This window comes from Globicephala melas, chromosome 8 (assembly GCF_963455315.2).
Source record: "Globicephala melas chromosome 8, mGloMel1.2, whole genome shotgun sequence".
In the NCBI taxonomy this organism is placed as follows: domain Eukaryota; kingdom Metazoa; phylum Chordata; class Mammalia; order Artiodactyla; family Delphinidae; genus Globicephala; species Globicephala melas.
Genome location: NC_083321.1, coordinates 50,658,635 through 50,678,123, shown reverse-complemented (window position 1 = coordinate 50,678,123; position 19,489 = coordinate 50,658,635). Strand labels below are relative to the sequence as shown.

Genomic DNA, 19,489 nt, shown 5'->3' with positions numbered 1-19,489 from the left:
CGAGCTGGGCCTGGACAGATACGAGGACTGGAGCGAGCAAAGGCTTGGAGGCTGGAGAGAGCCTCCACTGAGGGCAGGGAGAAACCTGTGTTATGGGCAGGTATGTCCCACCTCACAACCCCTAGGGGCAGCTGGGGTGGCAGGGCTGAGATCCCTGTTCCACATGATCCCTGAGGATCACGTGGGACGTGGAGACAATATGATGAGTAGACCAGGAGCCAATTCTGCAAAAACTCCCACCTCCTCTCTGGGTCTCAATGCCTCTTCTTAGGAACAGTCCCCCTCCCCCCAGTCTCCCCGAGTCCCTTGGTTCACCCCTGCTCTCTCCCAGAGGAGATAATTATAAGGGAAAAGCACCTGGGGATGGGGCCCCTGGCAGGAGCTGCCCCTGCTGTCACCCTCCCCCACCCTGACATTCCAAAGACAACTGGCACTGGAGTTAGGGGCACCTGAGCCGCCCTACCAGGCTCTCAGAAAGAAGGACAGGTCCAAAATGTCCCCTCTCCCCACTCCCTGCCTACTGACTCTGCAGCCTCTGTGAGAGACACCAGAGCCAGGACCGGGGAACTAGAGACAGCAGAGAGAAACAAAGAGAGAGAGAGTTTAGAGGGGCCGTGAGGGCACTGAGAACCGGCAGTAACCAAAGTAGTCCAGGGTTTAGGGTTTCCAGGCACCTCACTCTGGCAGGGAACACAGTGGGAGCACAGGCCACGGCTGAAATAACCCCAGGCCATCTCCACTCTAAGCCCAAAATCCAGAGCCTCGAATCTAGCTTCCAGCTGGGATGCCACGGCACCACACTGCCGAGAACCCATCTGAACCCACAGCCCAAACTCCAGGGACAGTTGAAGCCAGAAGGAAGAAGTGGAGGCCGAGAGCCTCTCCCCGAGAGCGAGTCCCCCGGGGCCTGGGGTCTGACAGGGGAAGGAGGAAGCATCTCAGAGTCACCAGGAAAGGGGTGGGGTGGGGAGAAGATGCAAGCCGGCAGGATGGGGGACCAGCGCCCCTATCCTGACCCAGAGAGGCAGCCTTGCCTGTGGGGGCCAGAACCACTCCCAACCTCTCTCAAGGCCCCTCTTTGCTGAACTTCAGCAGCTCCTCCCTGACCCTGCCCTCCCTCAGAGGTACCCATTCTAACTGGAGGAGGCTTTAGCAGATTTCAGGCCCAAAGAGTGTCCCAATTCCAACCCATGGACTCCCCACAAATCTGTACAGCACAGCTGGAAGGAGATAGAGGCACCACCTTGTCCACAATCCCTCTGATTTTACAGATGGGGAGACTGAGTCACATAGAATAGCCAGGGCTGCCAATGTACTTTATGGAGCCCTCTCCACTACTGCATAAAGTAACGCCTTGTACCTCTCCAATTCTCCCAGGCCCAGGCTCAGACCCAGATTTTCATCTGACATGGGAAAGCCACATTAGTAATGGCAAACCCATGTCAACTGTGGGCCCCTGAGCCAAACATCCTACAAGGGGTTTGGCCAATAAGGCAGCAAGGTTTTTGAGAAAGTTCCATCACCCTCACATCTCCTTATGTATTGATAACAAAGAACCAGATAGGAATCTTTAAAACCAGCCCCTGAAAAACATCTAAAGGACCTGATTAGAACCCTTTGTAATTATCACCCAGAATACCTTAGAGCAGATAAGAACCTCTGACATTAGTACCAGCAGAAGCCTGAAGCCTCTGGGGCCTGAGAAGACAGGAGCCTTGTGTCAGTAACACTCTTAAAACTGCCTGGGCACTTCCAGAACCAGAGAATCTCCCTCAGACCTGGGCACCTGCCCAGTGAACACACTCAAGAGACTCCTGCATAAGTCACTGTCCCTGGCCCTCCTTCGTCCCCACCCCAAAGGCCCCCCACAAAGACTCACCACTTGTGGCTTGCTGCAGCACTTGCTGGCTGGAGCAGGCTCATCTGGAGCCCGGACCGTCTCAGGGGGCTTGGCCTCGGCAGAGGGCGGTGCAATCGGAGTCAAGCAGGGCATATCCACTGGCACTGGGGCAGGGACCTCACTGGAGTGGAGGGTCAGCACGTACTGCTTAGTGACGTCCTCAAGAGATGGTGCCTGCAACGTGGGGTGGGCTTGGGCAGGGAAGCCCATGGGCTCTGGTACAGCCACGGGGGGGCCAACGGAAGTCGGTGGCTCAGGCACCATGATAGGCGTGAAGGTGGAGGGCACACTGGCATGACGAACATGTTTGGAGGAGGGTCGGGCCCGAGACAGGCTGCCAGCCTGGTCCTGAATGCCCTCCTCTCTCGGTAGCTCCTGATGACTGCTCCGAGCTGGGCGCTTCTTGGAACCACGGCGGATGAGCCGTGGGGACAGAACATCAGCCAGTTTGGGGTCAAGGTGGAAGTCACGGTGGGCAGTGGAGGAAGCAGGCGGGGCCTCAGGTAGGGCCATCTCAGACTGTGCCCGGCCCCTGGCAGGACTGGGCTCTTCTGGTTCTGCCCGCCGCTCTGTGAGGATGGGCTCACTGCTGGACGGAGGCAGCATGGGCTCGACCTCTCTGATGGGCTCCCCTCCAGGGCCCTCGAATCCAGGCCCAGCCAGCTCCCCACGGCGGCTGGGGTCACTCAGAGATTTCTTCTTGGGGGCTTTGCCAGCAGCCCTGTCATCGACCACACACCCTAAGGCACCAGGGCCCTGAACAATGCTCTGAATAACCTCTTGATATCCCTTGCTCTCTTCACTGCCCACAGACCAGTCACTGTGGCCGCTGGTCAAGCCCTCGTCCACAGCTGGGGCTGCCGGAAGCCCTGTCTTGGGGCTCAGCGAGCCCAGGAGGTTGCTATCCACGGAGAACCCAGAGGGCTCCTCAGAGGGGGCAGCCCGGTGGCGCTGTGGAATTGGGTCACTCAGAGATCGGTAGGCCTCACCTGCCTCCCCATTGCTCAGTTCAGTCCCACCAGGGCCCGAAGGCGGGGCTTTGCGTCTCCGGCGGAGGGCACCTGGTGTGGGAGGGGTATCAGAGGACACCAGGGCCCACCCTCCCAGACTGTCTTCAGCCCCAGGGCCATGGTGGTTGGTCTGGGCTGAGGATGAGGAAAGGGGTCGCCACACCCCTGCGGTATCCAGGCTGCAAAATGCTGAAACAGGAGGCTCAGGGTCTGCCCCAATGCCCTCATCTGTCAGACTAGACTCAGGGCCGGAGAGCTCTTCCTGGGACCGCTGCCCTCGGATCACGTCTCCTGCCCAGTCAGGACTTCCAGGGAGGACATCACTTCCATCATCCTCCTGGGCACCCATGCGCTGGATCTTCTCAAAAACCTGACGGGCCTCTTGAACATACTGATCCTGGACGACGAGGGGCAGTGGATCCTCCTCGGCACCTGGGCCTGCCAGCAGGAGTTCAGATGAGCTGGGCTTCAGGGCACTGGTGCGGAGTAGGCGGCGGGCCATAGGCTTCTCAGAGCAGGTAAATGACTTTGCCCTTCGAAGGGTGGCCGTCAAGTCCTTCAGTGTGGGGCGGGTGCCAGATGATGCTGGGGCTGGGGAGGGCATGGGCTCAAGTTGCCCTACAGAGCCACCTGCTGATGGCGAATCTCTGCCATCTAAAGGGCCGCTCCCAAGGTCCTCATGTCGCCCACCAGGCTTTCGGACCCTCAGCTCTGAAAGGTCTGAACGCAGGAAACTGAGTAGCGTCAGGGTCTCTGAGGCAATATCTGGATTCGACAAGGACTTCCGTTGCCGGCTCTTGTCCAGCTCCAATCCTCCATCCCTCAACGCTCTCGTGGTGCCCACAGGTCCCTTGGTGCGGGTTCGAGCCTGGGGCCTTAGAAGCCCTTCCCCAGCTCCAAAGCTAGGGGAGCGATACACGCCCCAGCTCCCAGAGCTCCGGCTAGCCCACAGGTCCTCTTCTTTGAGAGTTTCTGTGCTGGAATAACGGCTGCTACCACGGGAGCCTGCTGGGCTGGCCAGGTACGTGGGAAAGCTCACCTTGGCCACGCGGAAAGTTCCCCCCACAGTGTCTGACAAGGACCGAAGTCCTTCTTGGGGACCTGGTCCACAAGGAGGAGAGCCAGTACCCCACTCCTGGGGTCCTTCCTCCCTAGGGGCTCTTGGAGATGTTGGGGGATCGGGGCTCCTGGCTCCCCTTGCCGAGTCCATGCTGCCCAGATTTAACCCATAACTGTCTGGCCTACAGTCCTTATCCAAGAGGGAGCTTCTAGGCCTGGGCCCCGGCCTCCCTCCCCAGCAGTGGCCGCCCTCACCGTCTTGGTCCTCGTCACTACCTGAGGAGTGGCCGCCGTGGTAGGCCGGACTCTGCGCCCCGGGCTGCGGCGGCGGCGGGCCCTCCTCTTCCTCCTCGCTGGAGCTGGCAGTCCGACTGCTGCTGACACGATAGGAGGAAACGATGGAGGAGGAGGAGGAGCGGGAGGCCCGGGCCCAGGCCTGCGGTTGGGAGAAGCTATGCCAAGAATGTAAACCATCCGCCGGACGCTGCGCTCTCTCCTGTTGCTGCTGCTGCTGCTGCCGCCGCCTCCTCCCCTCGGTCCCTGGGCCCGGCAGCGGCCGCGCCGAACGCAGGCCCGCCAGGGGGAAGCACGTCCGAGGAGGTGGCGTCGGTGGCTGCCGGGGTTCCCGGGTCGTGGGCTCCCACGCGGCACCGTCGGGGCTGGGCGTCCCCGAAGCCTCAGAGTCGGCACTGGGCCGCCTGGATCCAGGGCCACCAAAGAGCTTGCGCATCTCGGTGACGCTGGGCCAGGCCCCGCGCGCGGCTCCCTCCGCCGCTTCTTCCGCGGCCCCGGGGGAAACGCCCCCGTCTCGGGCCCCAGTGGCGTTGTCGTCCAGATGCTGCGCGTCGAAGCGCCTGGAGAGCTGGCGCACCGACGGCGAGAGGCTACGGAGCGGGCGCGGCTGCGCGGGGGCGGCCGGGGGCCCAGACGCCAGCTTGGACACGCGCCGGGAGGGCTGGCCCGCGACGTCCGGGACCGGCCGGCACGAGGCGCGGCGCCGCAGCCCGGAGGCGTCCGTTGCCTCCTCCCTCGGCCCTGGCCCGCCGCTCCAGCGCTCCAGCAGCTTGAACGAGACGCTGCGATAAAGCTGGGGCCGGGGCGCCCCGTCCGCCATGGTGGCGGCACTCACTCTGGGGGGGCTGGCCTCGGGGAGCCGCGGCCAACCCCCCCTGCGCCCCCGCCCCAAAGGAGCGCAGCGGCCGGCGTCCGAAGGCCTGGGTCCCGCAGCCGCAGTGCGAGGCGGTTAGCGGGGAAAGGGTGCAGGGACCGGAGCACAGGTTTATCTGCTGCGGCTCAAGTTTCTGCGCCAGCGGGCCGCATCGGCTCCATCCCGCGCGACCCCTCCCGCCTCAGAGTCGACTCCCGGGCCCAGCCCCCGCCTCGCCCGGTGCGACCCGGAGCATCGCGGCCCGACCCGGTACTGGCTGGATCCCAGCGCTCCGTTCCTCCGCTCTGCGCCCGCCCGCCAGCCGGCCTGCCTGCCTCCCCTCGCGCTCCCGCTCCGGCTCCCGCTTCCTCCCTCTAGGCTGCCTGCTCCTCGCTCCCTTTTGTTGCAAATAAACTTTCTGGCGGAGGAAAGGGGGTGGGGGGCGGGGCCTCGCGCCCAAAAGAGGGGGTGGGCTCCCGGCGCTCTCTAGTCTGGGAATCGGGAGTGAGGGAGAGGGGAGGGAATCGGGGAGGAGCGGAAGGAGAAATAAGACTGCTTGAGCACAGGCTGACTGAAGCGACCCTCCAGATGAGCCCCTCGGGAGCTCAGCGGGCAGAGCTGACCCCCATCCCCCCAGCACTCGCTGCAACACGCAAACTCTGAGTGTGGTCGGCTCCGCAGGCGTATAGTCGGGGTGGCGCACCCTCTGCATTCGGCGGAAACGCCTCCTGCCCAAGGGACCCCAACATGGCAACCTCGGACCCACAAACTCTCGTACACAACACCGACACTCAGGTAAAAGCAGAAACACTCTCCCAGCCGAGAGACTCGCCTCCAGGGGGAGCGGTGCGCGCCGCAGACCAACCCGGGCGCTTGCAGCTCCCTGTCCCGCCCCTTCACCCCGCCCAGGCCACGCCTCCTACCAGGTCCTTCGCTGCGAATCCCGCTGTAACTGCGACCGGGTCCAGCCCCTGGCGCCCCCAAACGCCCCGCCCCTCCCACCTCTGCGGCCAGTCCAGCTCTGACTGTCCCCCCACCCTCCCCAAGCCGCTCCAGGGGCCCCCACCCTTTGTGACCACGCCCCCACGTTTCCAGCCGCGCGCCTTGTACCCCGCCCCCTCCTTCTCCAGCTCTCTGGGGTACGCGGCTCTAGCGCCGTCTACCGGCCGGATTCGCCCACCCCCGTGGAGCCTTGGACGACTAAAGCTGCACCCGCCACCAAAAAAAAAAAAAAAAAAAAAACCCGGAGAGTTGGGAAGACTTCACTTCCTTTACTTCCTTCTAGTCGTTAACTAGTCCCTTCAGGAGCCGTTTCAAACCTATTCCCTTCACAAAGTGCACTGCCCTTCCTTCGACTTCACACACAAAAGGCGCTTTGATGGGAACGCCCTCGATTTACCACTGCCGAACCTACACTCCTACCTGACTCCCATCCGCCCTCCTGTCAGGCAAGGTGTGGGTGGCTTCTACTGCTTCACACCACCCTTGGAGGTAGATCTTACTGCCCCTTCTCTGTGGGTCATGAAGAAGAACTTTGACCAGTGTCAAAGTCAGGAAATGGCAGCTCCTGGTATGACTCAAATTCAGATTTCAGGAGCTTCAAACACCATGCTTCTCCAGACAGCCTGTGCTGGTTCCATATCCCTGATGAGCCCCAGGCAGTATCCTCCTCCTCCCTGGGCCTGGGATCAGCCTCCCCAGGAACAGCGGACACTCATGTTACCCTTAGCCCAAGAGGACTGTGGCTGAGCCCCATTAGCTAGGAGGCCCTGGAAGCAGGAGGCCCCGGTCCAGATGAACAGGCAGGGCTGGGCGTAGGGCAAGAAGGCAGACACTCAGGGATTGCCTGACTACCGCATGAGACACGGAGGGTTCAGCGAGAACCCCAGGGCCCTGCTTGCTGCTCCCCTTGGGTTGTGGGAAATAACTAGGGAGAAAGCTCTTCCTCTTTGAGTTGAGACCAGCCTCCAATAAGTCCCTCAACTCAACCTTACTTCCTCTCTGTCTCAAAGGGGCCAGCGTATCGCTCACTCTTCAATGGGAAATTGATAGCAAGGAAGAAAGCTCTGTCTGGCCTATTGTCTCTCTGCCCTTTCCTTGCTGTGTGACCTTGGGTAAATACCTGCACTTCCCTGGGCCTCAGCTGCCTCATCTGAAAAGTATGGAGTGGATTTAGGTTTCCCCAAGGGTGCCTCTCTCTGACTCTATTTGCAATCAGACTCTTGTCTCTTCTAGGTTGTTTTGGTATGGTGGGGGGGACCCTCATCCTGGAAGTCACTGCCCCCCTCCAATAATAGTGATGGCCCTTGCCATCTGAAATTGGTAATTTTCCAAGCTCTGTCACACCTGGTCATTTTCTGTCTTCACGTCACTGCTGGGATAGAGGATAGAGGTTTTTATTCCCACATCACAGATGGGGAAGCTGGTGGAGAGGAGCAGAGACAGGTCACAGGCTCCCAGCGCCCTGCAGTTTGGCCTTGAGGTGGGCTCCTCAGGGCCTTTGGAACAGGAATCCCCTTGGTGGGGAGGGAGGGTGTTTAAGGAGCTACGCTGGGCCTCCACCCAATGGGAAGCTCACCCAATCAGAGATCGGCCTGGCTGCTTACAGATGTCATGAGTGCTCCCCGCACCAGCCCCTTCTGATTCAGGATGAGACAAAGTCATCTTCCAGGCACAGAGAGGGCCTGGGTGTTTTTAACCCTCAGAATATTCATCTAGAAGGGGTCTGGAAGCACTGGGTGCCAGGGCGGACAGCAACACTAAGCCGGGCCCAGTGCAGGCACCCTCACAGATGTGACAGGTGGCCCTCAGCATGTTGCTCTTTCCCTTTGGGCCTCAGGCTCCTCACCTGTGAAAGGGGAATGAAAACAATAACCCATCTACCCAGTGAGTTGTGGTGACCCAGCAATATCAGGGCTGTAGAATCCCTTGGGGAAATGAAGATAGGAAGATTGTGATGGTCACAGTCAATGCCAATGATGGGCCTCAGGCACTTACCAGGGAGAAAGATGAGGAGTGAGGGGACTCCAAGAAGCAATGAGCTCTGGACAGGAGCTGTCTTAGGGGGAGTCTGGCTCCTAACTCCGTTCCAAAGTCAAACAGAATTGACCCGAGATGGTCTCCTTTCCTGTATAATTAGGCCTCAAGTGCACAGAATTGGATTATTTGTAACCTTTTATTCATGACACATTCTTACCAGTTATTTAATTGATTCCCATCAAAAAACAAAACAACTAGGGCCTTTACAATGTTCTATATCTCATTATATAGTTCTCCCACCACTCATTCTCCTGCTGCTTTCCCGCCACCCACGGTTACCGTCACCTCCTGTGTTCAGCATTCCCTTGCTTTCCTTTTCATATAGTTTTAGTGCATCTGTGTATTCCTTCAAAGTATATATTTTCATTCTAGTTATTTAAAACTTTATAAAAAGGGCATCTTGCTGTGTATAATTTTTTGGGATTTCTTTGTACTTAATATACTGCTAAGATTTATCCACTTTGCATGTCGGTATAGTACATTCTGGCTGTGTGTTAACATTCCAATGTGTGAATATAGCACAGTGTATTCATCCACTATCTCATGGATGGGCATTTGGGCGGTTCCAGCTGTTCGTGCCTGTGAACAGTGCAGCTCAGTGTTGTGCGTGACTTCACGTGCACATGCGCAGAAGTGCTGGAGCAACAGCTATGCTGTTGTTCAACGTTGGAGAGGCATTGTCAAGCTGGGGTCGAATACCTCTTCTATGTTTTTTGATGATGTGTTTCCTTTTCAGTGAAGTGCCTGTTTGTGTCTCCTGCCCATTCTTCTCTTGGGTTATAATACTCTTTTGTACTTTATGAAAATTATGCCCTAACTTTTCCACACTCCATACCTCTGGGGGCATAGGGAGGGCTGGTAGTATTAACGTTATTTTACAGGTAAAGAAACAGAGGCTCAGAGAAGTGAAGGGGGCTTGTTCAAAGTCAGAGTCAGAAACAGCCCTTCTGCACTGAGGCCCAAAGTCCTCAGCTAAGAAACCTTCTCTTCACCTCAAGCTGGGTCAAGGCTCCCCTGGTCCTCAGCCTCTATTGGTCCCTGACCATTCCAGGAGCGTTTTGTCTCCTTAGTGACACCTTCCTTGTCCCCTGGCCCTCTTTATGTTCTTCTGAGCTCTCCTTCCTGGTTGTAATGATCCAGATATGTATGTGTTTATTTCATTATTGCCATCCTCCATCAGACTAGGAGCTCACTGAGGGCAGGGACCCAATGCTCAGCATGATGCTTGGCATACAGTAGGTGCTCAATAAATGTTGTTTGCTGGATGAACTGTTTCCTTGTCTGCACCCCCAGCCCTTGGATTCTGAGGGTTGGCCTGGGTCTGAGCTGGAGGGAGGAGCCAGCAGCATCCTCGCTAGGACAGATCCAGTGCCCCTGGGCTTTTCCTGCTTGGCATGGAAGTCTCCCGAGACAAACCCTGGTTCCTGACTCTCTGGCTCCCCCATCTTGGCCCTGCCCCTCTGACTCCCTGTCATCAACTTCCAGCAGCCAACACTCACGGGTTTCCTGTCTTGGAAGCTCCTTCCCTGGGCCTGGCCTCCTTTGGAATCTTCCTCTCTCTCTTCTTCCCCACCCAGCATCTCCACTTCTTCCCCTCCAACTGCTCCTTGACTCACCTACCTCCACTGCGCCATCATGCCACCATCATTCCGAAACCCCAGGCTTTGACCCTCTACCTCTCCGGCTCCTCCTCCTTCCCAGCGCCCTGATGCTAGAGTTCCCAGGACTCTATCCAGGCCCTCTCTTCTTACTCTCTTCCTCAGGAAGCCCATCCACTCCCTCAGCTTCAAGCCAAAAGTGGGATGAGCACTCCCCAGGCTTTGCCACTCTTCTAAGAAGCCTTCCTGGTGTCTCCAGACCCTGTTGACTCCTAGCTCCTACTTAGGTGGAGGCCTCAGCCCTCCACACCAGGCTGGACCTTGTCCCCTTTCCAGTCCATGACACTGCCTGGCCTCCACCGAGGTCCACCATCTCAGTAGGCATACTGAGTAAAGGGATTAGTTCTGGCTGTGGGTAACAAAGGCCTGAAAAACTGGTGGCTTAAAAAAGGTAGACATTTATTTCTCTCTCATGCAAAAGTCTGGATTCAGGTGACCCCAAACTGGAATGGTCAGAAACGCAAGCTGCTTTTCATGTTCCAAGATGGTGCTCCAGCTGTGATGTCACAATGTAAGCAACAAGAAGGGAAGGGAGGCCGGACACCACCTGTCTCTTAAAGACATTCCCTCCTCCCATATTAAACTGCCTTAGGGCATTTGGCTTATATCCCATGGACCAGGAGTAATTTATCTGGCCATACCTAGCTGCAAGAGAGGCTAGGAAATGAAGTTTTCATCCTAGGAGACTGTGCCTAACTAAAAGAGAATTGACATTGTGGTTGGCACAACTTCCTAGGGGTCCCCAGTTACTAGGACTGGGTGGGGCAGGTGGGCACTTGGAAGTCAGGTGAAGAAAGGAAAGGGGAGGGAAGGGAGGGTGAAGCAGGGGAGGATCTAGTATTTGGGTTAGAGAAAGGCTGTGTGACCTTGGTAAGTCAGTTCCCACATCCGGGTCTCAGCTTCCCCATTATAAGGTATTACAAGGATTAAATGAGAAAATGAGTATACCACACGTTGCATGGTTCCCAGAATGCACAGAGCCCGGCCTATGGCCACTACTGTCCTTGTGGCTCCCCAGTGCTTTCCTGGCCGGCAGCCTTTTCCTCTCTAGCCCTGCTAACCCTCCAGCTTTATATCAGGCCACAGCCCCGCCTATCCTTCCTCCGGCAGCCTCCATGCCTTTGTTTGTGCTGTTCCCTGCACCAGGGAACACCCTTACCCTTTTTCCTTCAGTGTAATTACATCTATCCTTTAAGACCCAGCTGCACCGCTCCTTCCCCCAGGAAGTCTTCCGCAACCCCTTTGGTCCCTCCTGCCCCTCACTGCACTCCACCCATGTCTGTGTCGTCTCTGTCCCCATGCCAGCAAGCAGACCTTCCCAGAGTAAGCCCCTGCCCTGCCCCTCCATCACTGAGAGTGCTCTGGGTTAAAGTGAGAAGGGAGAAGGGCGGTGAGGAAGAGGAAAAGAACAAAAGGAGGGGAAAGGGAAAGAGGAATTCGAGCCCCTCAAATGGTGCTTGGAATCCCTCCCTGGTCCTGGCATGTAATAAATGATTTTTTCCCTCTTATAGGAACAGATGGGGCTCATGGATTATGGCTCTTATTCTCAAAAAAGTGTGCTGAATTTTTTTTTCTTAAAAGACTAGCTGCCTCCTAGCTAAAGGAGGAAGAAAAACCCTTGCAACCTCCCCTGCTTAAAGCTCCTTGTTTAGAAACCTCCTATGCCTATTCCTAGAGACAGACCCTAGAGGAACTTGTGTGAGCAAAAGGCGAAACCATTATAACAGTAACATTCATTGCATGCCTACTATGTTCCAGGCGTTGTTCTAAGTGCTTTGCACATATTAGTTAATTTAATCCTCACAACTTTACAAAATAGGTACCATTATTACTCCCACTTTACAGTTATGGAAGTTAAGGTATGAAAAGGTTAAATAACTTCCCCAGAGTAACACAGCTAGAAATGATAGACCCAGGATACACACCCAGGTGAACTGGCTCTGGGGTCTGAACCCTTTATGCTATTCTGCCTTGCAAGGGAAGCTGGGAATGGAATTTACCTGCGGCCCACAATTTCCACTCTTGGAAAAGTAACTAAGGGGTCGCAGTTCTTGGCATCCTGCTGGGACAGTCATCTGGGACTGGCTGCCGCGCTCAGCCTGGGCTGTTGGCGGAGGCCCTCTGCCTTCTGCTCCCCCATCTCTTACTCCCCCGTGACAGGCAGCTGAAGAGCCTGGTCTCAGATGCAAGATGGGTAACACCTGGACTGCTTGGCACAGCATTGCACTGTATGGGGACTAAGAACTAGTCTGTCTTCTGATGTCCCCACACATCTACCTCGCTGTGACCCAAAGAATCAAACTGCCTTCTGTCCAAATTGTCAGCCTCTCCAGCAAGGACACTTTCAATGGATTCCCAGGATGGGCCGGGGCCTGGTTTGCCCCCTTCCTCTACCAGCTGCAAGCACACCTCAGACATTACTGTGGAGTTGAACTCCTGCAGAGCCCTCCTTGGCTGAAGAGCCTTGGAGATTAGGCAGGGCTAAAAGAAAAATGCTGAAGAAGTTGTACAGTCCTTCCCCTCCCTGCCTTGTCCCTCTGCCCTTTCCTCTCTCCGCTCTAACCTTCTAAGGTGGAACGCTCCCTTTGCCATGGCTGGCTCTGCCAGTACTGGGTCTGTGTGGCATACTAGCAGCCATGGGCTGGCCACATTGTTCCACAGGAGGAAAACTGAGATCTGGGAGGAGGGAATAAGGAATGGAGGAGTAGTGAGCGGGGGTGGGGCGGGAGTGTGTGGAGATGAGGACAAGGAGCAGAGAGGACCAAATGAATGAATGGAACACAGCACATCCCCCAGAGATCTCATATTCATCCCTCAAAACCCAGCTCAAATGGCCCTTCCCAGAAGCTCTCACTTACCCCTCCCATCTTCTCCTATTCCCTTTATTGGTGACTCCAAAGTATGCAGCATACTCCTCAGTTACAGTACATGCCGTACTATATTTTTGTGAGCAGCTTAACTCTCTCCCCAACTCTCCACGGCTTCTTGAGACCTTCTGGAGAACCAGGCCCAGGCTTGTCTCTCTCTGTACCCACAGGGCCTGGTTCAGAAAAAGGGCTTAATAAATAGTTGCTGGTGAAGTTTTGGGGTCGGGGGGGTCTCTATGCCCAGCTGAGCTAAGCTCTAATTCTCTGCATGGTTTGGGGCTGGTGGAGCTTTTGATGCCCCAGCCACAGTGGCAAACACAATGGTTGCCCAGACTCCACGTGTCCTGCCCCAGTGGACTCAGCGACCCTGTCGCTGCCACTTGGCTGTGAGTTTCTGTAGCAGCTCATGTGGCCGCCGGCGGAACTTCTTCTGGGTAAAGTAGAAGAGGATGGGGTCCAGCACACTGTTGGCACTGGCGAAGGGCCGTGTGCCCTTGTAGGCGGCCGCGAAGGCCTCCAGCACAGGGCAGGGGAGGCCAGGCGTAGAGCGCACCGCCAGGTAGGCTGTCTTGGTGATGTGGAAAGGCAGGAAGCTGATGGCAAAGGCAGCTGCCACCACCACAGCCATGCGGGCTGCCTTGCTGCGCCGCTCCCGGGCCACAGGCCCTGCTGGGCCGTCCTGGCGGCACAGACGACGGGCCAGGCAGCAGTAGCAGGCCAGCAGGGCAACAAAGGGCAGCAGGAAGCCGATGACTGTGAGGGCCATGCCATAGGGCATGTAGTGGGTGGCCAGGGCAGGTGGGCTCAGGTCATAGCAGACCGTGCGGTTACGCTGGATGCCTGTGGCAGCAAAGAGGGCTGTGGGCAGGCACTGGGTCGTCACGGCCAGCCATACAGCCCCACACACTAGCCAGGCAGCCCGGCGGCCCCCACGCTTGTGCCAGGGGGCCAGAGGGTGGCAGATGCCTAGGTAACGCTGGAAGCTGATGCAGGTAAGAAAGAGGATGCTGCCATGTAGGTTGGCGTAGAAGAGGAAGCGGACCAGGCGGCAGGCGAGGTCTCCGAAGGGCCAGTGGTCGCCTTGGGCATAGTTGTAGATGAGCAGGGGCAGGGAGCAGGCATACAGCAGGTCCGCCAGGGCCAAGTTCAGGGTGTACACGGCCGTGCGGGTCAGGGCCCGGCGGGATGTGCAAATCTGGGCAATGACGCAGGCGTTCAGTGGCAGGCCGGCTGCCAGCACCACCGAGTACACGGGCGGCAGCAGTAACCGCTTGAAGTTCTCTTGGTAGACGCAGGTGGTGGGCGGCAAGCCCAGGGCCTGGCCTGTGTCATTGTCCCATTCCATGGCTGTTCAACTGGACTTCCTACATTCAGAGATGCTGGGGAAGCAACATACAATCTGTCAGTGGCCACACTCATTGACCACCCAGTAGGCCCCTGTCCCTCTCTGGGCCTTGATCTCCCCACCTGAACCATCTCTGATACTCACCACCCCATGGAAGCCCTCCACAGCCCTCACTTTAAGGAAACCTGGAATACTATAAAGCTCAAGCTTGGGAGAAATCCAATCCACTTTCTTGCTGTAATATTCACTTCCTACCAACCTTCTTGGTGAACTTCTATTCATCCTTCAAAACCCTAGTCAAATGTCTCCTCTGTAAGTGAAGATTGACAGACTTTGGTTTGAATCCCAACTCTGCTACTTACTAGCTGTGTGAACTTGAGCGAGTGGTACCTTATCTGAGTCTCAGTTTTCCCATCTGAAAAATGGGGGATTGATGTACCCACCTCAGGATGTCATAAGGTTATATGTCATATGTCAGGATGCCATAAGGTTAGAGGCACTAAATCATGCTATGCAGGGCTTCCCTGGGCTCCCTGGAGTTTGGAGATTGTGGTCATGGTGGGCCTGCTTGTCTATCTCTTCCCCACAGACTGCGAAGCTCCTGAGGAGAAGTGCCGGGTCTGGTGCCTCTCTGTATCTGAGAGCCCAAAATTGGGGCCCAGGGCAGGGAAGGCCCTGGTAATTAATTAATCAGCATGAGTAGAATGTCCACACTTCTGAGCTAAGGACAGTGCCCACCTCCTCAGCCTGGATTCCACCTTCCAAAGCCATGGTCATTCTTTTGGCTGCAGTCTTCCTATCTGTAGAATGGGGGAAGGAGGTGATTTAGGAGTTCCCTAAATCCTTCCACTGGACTTTTGGCTACAAAGGCGTGTCTGGCTGAGCCACTAGGGCCACAACGCCCCCTGGTGGCAAGAGTGAAAACCGCTTCCCCCGAAGGCAAATGGCTGAGGGACCAACCAACTCCACAGCTACTTTACAGAGAGGGAAATCCAGGCACAGTGAGGGGCACTGACCGCTCAATCTTAGTGAGTTAGAAGCAGAGCCAGAACCAGAACCCAACTGACTAAGAGGAGGCAACTTAGTGTGACCCATGGACATGAAGTATAGAGGTTATAAATCTAGCTTCAGAGCTAGGCAGGCCAGGTTCAAATGCTGGCTCCCCTACTTCTATGCTGTTCTACAAAGGGGAGGTTGCTTGCCTTTTCTGGGCCTGTGTCCTTATCAGTAAAACTGTCATAGACCTGATATTCAGTAGGTGCTTAATAAATGCCATGCCATGCCATTGCATCCTACACCTCATCTGTCCACTCATCCCTTCAAGCTAGGTTTTGGGGGAGCCAGCAGCACAAATGCCTCAAGAGTTTCCCTGGTGGGATCAGTCTGACTTATTGATACTCACCTCCCAACTGGCATTTCCATATTTACTGGTGTCCAGAGAGAATTCACAACTTAAATCCAATGGTCCTGGAAGCCTTTGGGATAGTGAGTCAAATCACCCCCTCTCCCTATTTTACAGATGGGAAAAACTGAGGCCCAGACAAAAACATGAAGTCCTGCAAATGCACTCAGAAGGTGACAGAGGGTTGAAGCTGAGTATAAGGGCTCTGGTCCAGACGCCCATGTTCAAATCCCAGCTCTGCCACATGTAAGCTTACCGGCCTTAGGCCCGTTACCGAACCCCTATGCTCGGCTTCCACACCTATAAAAGGGGATAATATAGTACCTGCCTCATAGGGTTGTTGTGAGGATCAGTGCCTAGCACAGGGTAAGGTGAGCTATTCGTTTTTTCTTTTTTTAAATTGGAGTATAGTTGATTTACAATGTTGTGTTAGTTTCAGGGGTACAGCAAAGCGAATCAGTTGTACATATACATATATCCACTCTTTTTTTTTAGATTCTATTCCCATATAGGCCATTACAGAGTATTAAGTAGAGTTCCCTGTGCTATACAGTAGGTTCTTATTAGTTATCTATTTTACATGTAGTAGTGTGTATATGTCAATCCCAATCTCCCAACTTATTCCTCCCGCACCCCTTACCCCCTGGTACAAGGTGAGCTATTCTTAATGTGAATATACCTGCTAAATAAAGTTATGAGATTTTAAAAAGTTAATTAGAGCAAAACATAACTCCTCAAACTAATTTCTCCCAACTTAAAATTTGATTTTGATGAAAATAGTTTACCCAGATTCGGGGCAACTGCAAAATGATGATGTTTGGATTCTCTAGTCTGTAACCCACATGCTACAACACCTTTAATTATCAAAGATTCTTCCTGTCCATGTGCAGGAGTGCTGGGCACCCAGCTAAGCAGTTAAGCATGAGGTAGAGGCCAGAGGAGGAGGCAGCAGTCCCCCCATTGTCACCAAGAAGCCAAGATTAGTACAGGCAAGAGAAAGTTCATTCATCTCTTCATTTGTTTGTTCCAGCCATTCTTTCATTCATGCATTCATTCTTCGTTTTCACACGCCAAACATTTAATGGGTCCACACTACTTGCTCATTGCATGTGGCATAGTGTACAGATGTAGATGTAGATAGACACATATACAGATATATGCACACACATACACACATTCATATACACATACATATGCTAGTCTGAGGGGGGAGACCAGTGTGAGCCACGGGATGGAAGAAACTTTTCAGAGGAGGATGAAAGACGGAGCAAGTCCCTGGTGGTTGAGGAAGATTTCCATGGATGGAGAGAGGTGTGAGGCCCCCAGGGGGGGCCCAGGTGAGGAGGAAGAGGGCGCAGGCAGGGCCTGAGAGGAGAGCAGCGTGCTAGGACAGAAGGTTATGGTGAGGATGGAGAGCAGGTGGAAGGAACTGTGCTGCGCCCACCCCCCCTTTGGGGAGGTCTGTCGCCCTTGGACACCACCCTGAGAGAGAGCCCTCTGCCTCAGGCGACTGCAGTTTCCAGGTGTTTTCTGCCTCGCACTCCCTGGCGAGACTGGCCCTCCCGGAAGGAGGCAGGGGCTGCTCTAGGGGATCCAGGCAAGCCTTCAGGTCTGCTCCAGGAAAGGTCACACTGGCTTCCCGATCCACTCGCCTTCTGAGGACCTAGGAGTGGTGAGCTGTTCTCCCACTTCCCGGCAAGAGCTGGTCCCAGGGAGGGCTCGTGTCGTCCCTGCCTCTGGGCAGCAGCTGACACTCCTTCGAGTTCCCACACCTGTCACTCACTCTTGGGCCCTGTGCCCTGGACCAGCTCAGACCCCAGCCTCTTCCTGGGCTCCAGCTGCTCTGCCTGCGGTGGAGGGCTTTCTAGCTGGTGGCTCTGACTACATCCTTCCCTGTATCCCTCTGCCCTTTGAAGAAAAGCTCAAACTCTTGTCCTGACAGTCAAGCTCCCTGCCGAGCCCTCCAGCCTCATCTGAAGTACCCCAGATGACGTACTTCACTCTGCCCCTTCCTCTCTTGCCACACTGTTCTCAAGACACACGGCCATTCATGGCCAGAGATCCAGACTTCCTCTCGGGTTTCCCCATTTTTGCTGTTCCCGTCACACAAAATGCCATTTAACCCATCTCTGTTTGTCAAAACCCTAAGTGTCCACCAAGCTCCAGATCTAATCTTACTTCTGTCTTTTCTGATCCCCCAGTTGGGTGGAGTCCCTTCCTCTCTGCCCACCTCCCAAATCTGTGGACCTCCTTTAGGTCAGAGCTGGACCCAGCCTGCCTGCCCCCCTCCCCCACCCACCCTGGCCCACGGCCCCGAGATGTGCCAACACTTACATGCAGCCTCCTGTCCCTGAAGCGCCTTGGCGGCCCCAAGTGTGTTAGGTCAAGGGGAGGCCAGACATGCCCTGAGCCCAGGCTGTAACACCTCCGACAGGGCAGCTTCCTCTGTTTCCTGGCAGGGCTGTCTCCGATTGAAATAGCCCCTGCGGGGGCCTCCCCCCACCGCATCACCCTCAACACCAATGCCTAGCGGAAACTGAATCTAAGGAGTGAGGAGGCAGAGGAAAGATCTTCTTCCTGGAAACATCCCCACCCCAGCAGACGAAAGCGGGTGATGAAGAGGCAGACAGAGGTGGGGGAGGACCAGAGGCTGCTGCTCTAAGGCCAGCCCCACAGACCCAGCAGCTTCCTTTCTCCTCAGCCCTCTCTCAGTCTATCCATCTATCAGATGGATAGTTTGGTGATTAAAGAACTGTTGGTCTCTCTTTAGCTATAATACCCAGAGCTGTTTTCCTAGTCACTCCTCCATCCATCCCTCCTTTCTTCATCCACTCAGTAGCTCATTCACCGACCTGTCCATTCTTCTCTGTGGCAATCCACTTATGCACTCACTTATTCAGCCACCTTCTCCCTCCCTCCTTCCCTCTCTCCTTTTTTCCACAAGCGTGATCTTCCCACATTTCCCCACTTAGCAGTCACTGTTTCCTTGGACACTGCAGGCCCAGAGCTCCCTGGGAGTGAGGGGCGTGGGTTGTGGGGATAGAGCTGATGCCTGAGAACTCACCTGGGTGCATTCTCCCTGCCTGTGCCAAGCCCCTCCCAGGCCCCTCCGCACCACTGCACCAGGACTCAGAGCTGTTAGGACAACCAGAGGAGGAGATGTGGCTCCTTGCTGTCCCAAGGGGGGCAGCTCCAGTGGTGGAGAGAGTACTCAGGGGCTGACCTGGAGGAGGTGGGCTTTCATTTGGAGTAGCTGAGGCAAATAGGGACAGAATGGTACAGGAAAAGATCACTGCCCAGGGAGTTCGAGGCCCAGGTTCTTGTTCTACCTTGGTACCTACTTACTTTGTGACTCTGGACAAGCCCCTCCCCCTCTCTGACCCCCCTCAGTACAATGTGGTCATACTGGCCACCAGTATGTTGTGAGGGTGACCTGCCAAAGGGAGGGAGGACTCTTTCTACCTTCTAAGGTATAAGCACCGATCTCACTCCCAAACCCATTTTACAGGCAAGGGGATTGAGGAACCGAGGTGGGGCCAAAAGTTTGGAACAAACTGAGAAAATTCAGGTTTGAACTGCTGGTAAGCACTTGGTCAGTTGTGCATGGATTGGCCACCTACTGCTTATTCAAGTCTGTGCTAGGAGGTCGCTTGTGCCTGCTGAGAGTGTGGACCTCCTGGTCTGATTTGCGCTGTGCTAGGGCTCAGGAGGGCAAGGAGGCCTGGCCTTCATCCCAGCAGCCAGTTCTCTGCTGGGTTCCCAGGACAACCTCCTGTGGTCACCCCCACCGGGGTGTCTGTCCCAAGCATGGGAGCAGGTCCGAGGACTTGCTGAAGAGGTCAGCCCCAGCGTAGGGCTTGGGTCTCAGTTCCTGCCATCTGGATGGGGCCCTGAAGGGAGAGCTCAGGTCTTAGGGGACATGGGTACACCTGGAAGGGCTCCTGGAGAAGGCATGTCTACTGCTGGGCTTTACTGGGCTGGGGTGACTTGGACACATAAAAAGAATGAAAAGGGCATCCCAGGCAGGAGGCACAGAGGTAGGAAACGAGTCTACCCTGTGCG

The 19,489-nt window shown here is 55.7% G+C and overlaps 2 protein-coding genes across 4 annotated transcripts in view; both read right to left on the bottom strand.

The window, feature by feature from the left end:
• The window catches only part of ARHGEF17 (Rho guanine nucleotide exchange factor 17), a 64,325-nt gene extending 58,816 nt beyond the window's left edge, over positions 1-5,509 (bottom strand). The window contains exon 1 of the mRNA XM_030836133.3: positions 1,880-5,509. Coding sequence (XP_030691993.1) covers positions 1,880-5,083 — 3,204 coding nt within the window. The 5' untranslated portion in view covers positions 5,084-5,509. The remainder of the gene's footprint in view (positions 1-1,879) is intronic.
• Positions 5,510-6,448: 939 nt separating this feature from the next.
• P2RY6 (pyrimidinergic receptor P2Y6) overlaps positions 6,449-19,489 on the bottom strand; it is a 57,150-nt gene continuing 44,109 nt past the window's right edge. For 2 of the 3 annotated variants that reach the window (XM_060303665.1, XM_060303666.1), the window contains exon 2: positions 6,449-14,059. In XM_060303665.1, the coding sequence (XP_060159648.1) occupies positions 13,039-14,025 (987 nt within the window). In that variant the 5' untranslated portion in view covers positions 14,026-14,059 and the 3' untranslated portion in view covers positions 6,449-13,038. The remainder of the gene's footprint in view (positions 14,060-19,489) is intronic. The other variant, XM_060303664.2, reaches the window with a different exon arrangement.